The 7,238-nt window shown below is 57.4% G+C and overlaps 1 protein-coding gene across 2 annotated transcripts; it reads right to left on the bottom strand.

Moving 5' to 3' along the window:
* Positions 1-3,821: 3,821 nt before the first annotated feature.
* On the bottom strand, positions 3,822-6,364 carry IL13 (interleukin 13). Of its 2 annotated transcripts, none has more exons than XM_047774488.1 (4): positions 6,147-6,364; positions 5,043-5,096; positions 4,662-4,769; positions 3,822-4,284 (listed from the first exon to the last, which is right to left on the bottom strand). In XM_047774488.1, the coding sequence occupies exons 1-4, from the start codon at positions 6,279-6,281 to the stop codon at positions 4,186-4,188; spliced, it is 396 nt and encodes a 131-aa protein (XP_047630444.1). In that variant the 5' UTR covers positions 6,282-6,364; the 3' UTR covers positions 3,822-4,185. The 2 variants fall into 2 exon arrangements, with proteins under 2 accessions (XP_047630444.1, XP_047630445.1); XM_047774489.1 differs by having other exon boundaries at positions 4,662-4,766.
* Between the last annotated feature and the right edge of the window lie 874 nt (positions 6,365-7,238).

The raw sequence follows: 7,238 nt of genomic DNA, 5'->3' as shown, positions 1-7,238 counted from the left end.
CTGGGAGCACTGCTGGCCCTTTCTGACCCAGACTTTGATCAGGTCCCTCATGGACCAGGCATCATTCCATGTTCAATTTTTTTTAATTAAACGTCTTTGTGCCCCGGTGGGAAATGAATCTATGCTCATAAAACTGCTCAGTGGGGGTGAGGGGGCTCAGATCCTCTGGTCCCTCAGCTGAGGTCTCCAGGGGTGGCCACAGCCAGCTCAGGCCTTCCCACCCCATGGGTTTCAGGAAGAGCCCTCAGGCCCCACACTGGTCCAGGTGATGCAGAGAGTAGGGCTGACGAGAGTTGCTATATTTAATTTTGGCGTCTGCGTCACTGGTGACCGCATAGCAGAATCGGCAGGGGCTGGGGGCGTTTCCAACGACGCTGTGAGAGAATGACTTTCCACAAGAGAAGGTGCCTAGGAGGGGAAGGGAGAGAGCGCAACAGAAAGTGAAGTCGTAAGTAGAAAACTAACTGCTTCTGGGATTTCAAATGGCTTCGTCATGGGGCCCTCCCTTGCTGCCGAGAAATCAGTTGATCTGGGAAAGTTTGTTGCAAACCCTGTGCTCTGTTGCTTTTGGGTGGAGCCGAGAAGTGAGCGAAGATAATGAGGCTTTATGACTTTTCTTTTTCAGAGTAGGAGTGGGCACCTTGTGTGGGAGGGGTGACACCGCCCCTGTTCTGGCACTGGTTTGGGACTCTGGGAAGGCTGGGCCCCTGGCCCACGGGTCCCAGCCCAGGCCGCCTCACCTGGACAGGTCCGTCTGGCCTTGGCCGGCTCTTCTTAGAAGGGAGTCAGCTCAGGGCAGGAGCAGGTTTTGAGTTTGCTCAAGGTGACCAGCTGATCATAAGCAGAAGGCACTTCCCCATGGATCCTGACGAAAAGGTGACAAGCTGATGGATTTGATAAAGCCCAGCCATCAAGCTGTTTTGTCGCGAGGATGCAAGGTGCAGGCCTTTGTCCCCCTGGGTCCCGAGTCAGACGGCCAGCCTCAGAGAAACCCCTGAGGTGACTTGGAGTGTTTTCTGACACTTCATCTGAGCAGCAAACAGAGGTGTGTGGCGCCAAGTTCGCTGGAAACCCAAATGAGTGTCTCACTTCTCACTTGAGCCCCAGCCCCTCTTCCAGTGAAATCTCCCAGGCCTGGGGTTCCTGGGGTGCCACGGGGCTCCCCACCCTAGGCCCCATGACCAGCATCTCCCTCCCACTCGCCGAGCCTCCATCTCTTCCTCACGCCCCCTGCTCTCTGGGCCCCGCCAGGGGTTTGCCTTGTGCATGAGGGAAGGGAGACAGACCATGGTTAGAGAAAACTCCCAGCAAATGCCCGGGGTCAGTCCCCAGGTGCTCATACTCTAAGCCACAAAAGCTGACACGTACCTTTTCTTCTCTCTCCCCTTTCTCTCTCATTCCTGGCTGAGTCTGCCTTCCTGGGGCCACCAGCAGAGGCTTGCTTCTGTGGCTCTGTGGGATCCGTCACCCCTGGAAGGCCCCCAGCCCCCTCAGGCTCACTGCACACCGCCGGTGACCCCAGACCCCTGTCTGGGGACAGTCTCAGGAGGTGGCGGCACAGGCAGGGAGCTGCTGCTGGTCGAGAACACGGTGTGCGGCGGACCCCTAGTGGTGGGGGCCAGGCGGCCCTGTCGCACTGTGCTCCCAGTAGCAGGGCCCGCCAGGCTGTGTGGTTTGGGAAACCCTAAGCAGTCCTCCCCCACGCCATCCTCAGTTCCAGTCTTCCTTCTCTAAAAACTCACATGGAATTTCACCGGAAGACTTTCCGTCTTTTTTTGAGCAGACAGGCCAGTGCCCCGGCTGGGCAGAGAGGACATGGGTCGGAGATGCTGCTGCCAGAGAACAGATCGCCGTCTGTCTGTTTAATCGATCTTCCTATGTCTTCTTCTGACTTTAACACCCTTGCATCTCGGCCTGGAAGCGGGTAGCAGAGATCTTGCTCCTATCCCCACCCCTGCCTTTTGAGCTTCCTACCGTCTCAAGGTGGAGCACCATCCCCCAGACCCTCTGTTGTTTAACGACTTCTTTCTGCTGCTACACTTTGAGCCCGTGCAGTGTGTTGCTCATCACAGCTCCGGTGTCTGGTGCGGCGCAGGTCACAGGCAGTCGTCAGCAAACGTGGGGCTTAATAGGCTCTGAGACCTCTGGGCACAGAGACAGTCCGTGCCCCCCCACCCCCAGCCCCGGGCAGTCAGCTGCTGCCCCCTCCTGGGTCTCCCCTCCCTAGGCCCAACATCCCCACATCCCTGCGCACTTGATGCGGGGTTCTTCCCTCACCTCCACTGGGGCTGGTGAAGGGGCTGGTCATCTGCACCCTGGACAAGTCCCGCCGTGGCTTCTGCTGCCTGAGTCGCCTGCGGCGCGAGCTGTCTCTGCTCCTGAGTGGCTGCCTCCACTGACTTGGGTGCATCATTGTAGATGTTTCCACAGGGCTCTGGCTCTCCATGGAGGGCGCCTCCCTGCCGCTCAGCATTGGAGACCCGTCTCTGATGACCCACCACCCACCGCGAGAAGGATCCTGTCCAACCAGACCCAGGAACAACCGCGGCTGCCAGGCCTGCTTGTTCGCTGTGCCCCTCTGAGGCCTGCCACATCCCACCCTCCACGTACTGACCTGGGCCAAGGGAGAAACACACAGACCTGCTTGGAGGAGCAGTCTGATCCGGGCCCTGCGACCTTGGTTCTCCACCTCAGTCACTCCACTGTCCAGGGGCCACAAGTCCCTGGTGTGTCTTTGTTCGCAGAGGTGGTGGGTGTGCACTCTCTAGTGACAAGAGGTGTCCAGACATTGAATGGGCTGTGTCCTGAGAGGAAGTAGTGAGCTTCCCATCAGGGGTGGTGCCCACACAGGCTGGTGACAGTCTTATAAAGGTCTTGCATTCAGGCCAGATGGCATTTTGACGGAGGAAGGCAGAGTAGTAAAGCGTGTGGGGTTTGGAATTGGAGTGAGTTTGGGGTGCACATCCTGGCTTTTGCTCCTTACTGGCTGCCATCTTCTCTTCCTGGAGCCCTGGGGGGTTATGAGGGTGACCCCGGAGGTCTGTGGGTGGTGCCAGACCCAGGCCAGCCACTCATCAAGGGCTGTAGTCGTGAGATGACTTCCAAGGTTTCCACCTGCTCCAGACACCCTGGCCCATGCTCCTTCCACCTTCCTGCGGGTGCCAGTGGGGGCACTTCCTGCTGGCCAGGTCCCCTCTCCCCAGAGGCTGGCTGGCTTTCTTTCAGCCCTGGTCTTGTCTCCCACTGTCCCTCCAACTGGCCGGTCTCTAGAGGAGTTCCTCAGCGTTCTAAGAACACAAGTCTGTGTCTCCAAAGGCACCCCCCAACCCCAAAAAAGGGCAAACATGGTCAAGTCTCTTATCACCATCTTTATTTCTGGCTTCCAGCTTGATTGACATAGTCAGTGAAACAACTTAGTGACCCCCCACCCCTACCCCAAGTCCATATACACTATATGCAGTGTTCTAGGCTGCTCTTCTATATATTAACTCTTTGATAACATATTTTAATACTTAACTTTAAATACAAGGACAAAATAAATTACTTGGCTGAGGGCCGAGTGCTGGCTGGCAGACAAGAGCGGCCACCCTGGCCTTCTCTCCTGTCCCCTGCCTCGGCCCCAGGACCCCTGTGAGGTAGCAAATGTATGCATACAGTACTTATTGCCAGAGATTCCTGATGCCCGCTGCTGTGGTGCTGCAGCCCCAGGTCTCCAGGCCCTTGGCTCTAAGTTCTGGCGGTAACAGTCCCTCCCTATGCCCGGTACAGACAAAAACACTTGTTTAAATAACACACAATAATAAATAAGGCCGAGAAGAAATGTGCCTGGCTGCTCTCTGCCTCAGTTGCCCCCGTGTCAAGCCGATGCCTCCTCACCATGTCTGGCAAGGAGAGGTCATGCGGGGCGATGCCATCCTCGTCCCCTGAGCGCAGAGCCCCGGATGGAGGAGGCCCCCAAGCTGAGCCCTGGGCACCAAGGCACAGGGCAGCTGGGGTCGGCTAGGCTCAAGGCAGACAGCACAGGCTCAAGTCTAAGCTAAGGAAATCTTTCCCCCCCACACCCTAACCCCCTCTCCCTTCTCCCCAGTGAGTTCCTGACATCTGGAAGAAAAATGAATCCGCATCTTAGATGGTAAAGGGCTGCCTCTGCAAAGATCAGTGCTCGTTTTTCATGCTTCATCTGAACTACCCGTGGCGAAAAATCATCCTTAAATGTTTGAGCAAGTCTTTTACGAACTGGGCCACTTCAATTTTGGTGTCTCGGTTGTGCTTGCCAGGAACTTGCTGCAGGACAAAGAGGCCAGCGTGTTAGTGGGACGCCAGAGTGAGGACAACCCGCATCCACCAGGGGCTTTCCCGGGGTGGGGGGTGCGGGGGGTGGGGGCTGGTTTAAGCCTCACAAAAGCCCCTGTGAGGTGGGTATGGTTCTTAGCCACATGTTACACATGTCAAACGGAAGCTCGGGTAGGAGTCAGGAGCCCTCAGGGTGAGGGCTAGGGAAATCCCAAGGGCACGTCCCTGCTTCCACAGCCTGGGTGGTGGCGGGGGGCTTTGTGCTTCGCTTGCTCAACCAGGTTCCCCTGAAGCTCCTGCGGTGAGCCCAGGGCTGGCAGATGTGGGTGCGGGGACACAGGGGGTGGTGGGGGGCGGGGGAGGCTTACCTTGCTTGGGGGCTTGTGAGAACAGAGGGCGCTCAGCATCCTCTGGGTCTTTTGGATGGCGCTGCAGTCGGAGATGTTGATGAGGGATTCCAGGGCGGCACAGTACTGCTGGGAGGAGAGCACCAGCGAGTCAGGCGTCAGGAGGAGGTGCAGGTGCGTTTAGTGAGTTTGCAGGAGGAAGGGGGCTGGGCCGCCTGGAGGAGGCGGGTCTGGCTGGTGGGAGGGGCCCAGGTTATGAGGGGGCAGAGGGTAGCCCTTGAAGCTTGGACAACAACCACCCCTCGCTCCCCGCCCGCCCTGGCTGTGTGAGCGAGGCTCAGAGAAGACAAGCCCGCGAGGGCCACAGCCTCAGCCACCTCCCCGCAGTGTCCAGGTCCTCACCATGCTGGTGGTCAGGTTGACGCTCCACACCATGCTGCCGTTGCATAGGGGTGTCTGGGGAGCAGAGGACAGGAGGCTGAGCGCCGGCAGGGTCCCAGGCCTGCCCAGCCAGCCTCGGCCAGGCCTCCCCCCGATAGCCCCCCAAGCATCCCCAGGAGAGCCGGGGCAGGCCCGGGACCTTCAGAGTTCCTGAACTTGGTTCCCTGCTCTTCACAGTGAGGGAGGCCTGTTGTACAGGATTTTGGGGCTGGGAGAGGAAAACGTGAGTGACACAGCCAGTGAGGGGACAAGTTTTGTGTGAAGCTTGCCACAGCCATGGCAGGACAAGTGACACAGGCCGTCATCAGGAGGCCTGCAGGGAAGGCCCAGGGCAGGGTGGCCTAATGGCTTAGGAAGGAGTGGGGGTCTAGGCTCTGATCAGCCTGCCTTCTGAATCGGGGACACTCCAGCTCCCAACACCAGCACTCTGGTATCAGCCAGTACTGGTTCATATCTGACTTTTGTCAGTTAACCTCACTGAAGCTTAGTCTGTCAAATGGGATATCATATCTGCTTCTTGAGGTCATTGGCAGCAATTAAATGAGCTATAAAGCCCCCAGCAGTGGGCCTGGCACATTATCAGTGCTCAGAAAGTGTGAGCCATCCCACTGGGCAAAGGAGCTGACTCTGCTAATGAATTCTTCTGTAAAGAATGAGCTTAACTAAGATGCTGTGCATAACGGCCCCATTATTGCCTTCACATCCCGTTGGCAAATGCCAAATAGTTCTAGGCGGGTGCCAGCCCTTCTCTGTTTGCCTCTGTGCAGTAACGGCTGAATAGGAGCTGGCCATGTCAGGCAGGGCCAGGCCAGGAGAGGAAGCGGTCCTTGGGGACTCTGCCAAATTCTTTCATGGGTCCGTCTGTATTGCTACACCTCCCCACCCCCGGCCTGGCTCCTCTCCCTCAAGGCCAAGCTCATCTCCTAGTCCTTGAGGCTTCTTCCTGACCCACAGACATCTTAGGACCAGGCCCAACCTTCGTGGCCCAGACCATGACCAGTCCCCTTTCTGAGTGTCCCCCATCCCCACACCCTCGAAGCTGGCATCTGGCCAGCAGGCACTCACCTTCTGGTTCTGGGTGATATTGACCAGCTCTTCAATGAGCTCCTTGAGGGCTGTAGAGTGGGGAGGCACAGGGCCTGGGGAGGCGAGGCCACCAAAGCAGGTGAGAGCAATGACCAGAGTCAACCAGAGCGCCATGGAGCCTGGAGCCAGCACAGGAGGAGTGAGGAGCAGACTTGTAGGCTGGCCTAAGCTGAGCAGCTTGTGGCCTTGGCCTCTTGTGACAGCATTTATAGGCCCAAGGAGTGACGCCTCACACCCTGGTCTCCGCTCTGTCGGGCATTATCTAGAAACCACATCTTTACTCATCTTGATTTTACTTTGTGGAAAATCCAGCATCGCATAAAGGAAAGAATTTGATTTCTTGTGGATTTCTTCCTGAGGGGGGTCTGGGCCCCTTTCTAAGATCTGGATGAGCTTACTGCAGGGGTAGGCGAGAGGCCCTGAGGGTGGCCTGGTGTCAGTCATGCCAGCTGGAACCCTGGCACTTTAGCCCAGTGTCCTGAGTGCCTGCCCTCCTGCCCTCAGACCCCTTGAGGTGACCAGTGCCATGACCACAGTCTATCACATGTGGGAATCTGCGGGTTTTATTTTTTCAGTGAACTTATCTGTTACGTTACTAAAGCCATGCTTGCTCTGGATTCAAACTTCGAACCAGATAGAAGGGGAGAGTGCAGTCCACTTCGTTTGCCCATCTGAGTCCCTGTTGGCCCCCACCGTGGGAAGGATTATAGAAGTTCGGATCCCCAAGCCTCTGTTGAAAGATCCAGTCAGAGTCAGGGCTTCTCCTGGGATGTGTCTTTCGAGAAGTTGTTTTCATGATTTCTCAGCACAGGCGGCCTGGACCCTGGGTGCCTCGGCCACACTTTCAGTGTGGACCCATCCTCCTGGAAAGGCCTCCGTGGGCAGGGCTGGAGGAGGCAGACCCAGCCTCAGCCCTGAAGAGACCTGGGGCACCGCTGATACACGGCTGTCAGAACCAACCTCTGCCCTCTGAGGCTTCACACTTCCCTTGCAGATTGAGGGCTGCGAAGTGTGACTCCTGGGCCTGCCCCCACTCCAATGTCCCCTGTGAGCAGCAGCCCCCCCCCACAC

The sequence above is a fragment of the Phacochoerus africanus genome, chromosome 4 (assembly GCF_016906955.1).
Source record: "Phacochoerus africanus isolate WHEZ1 chromosome 4, ROS_Pafr_v1, whole genome shotgun sequence".
In the NCBI taxonomy this organism is placed as follows: Eukaryota; Metazoa; Chordata; class Mammalia; order Artiodactyla; family Suidae; genus Phacochoerus; species Phacochoerus africanus.
Note: the sequence above shows the minus strand (reverse complement) of the source record. Positions and strands in the feature narration are given on the sequence as shown.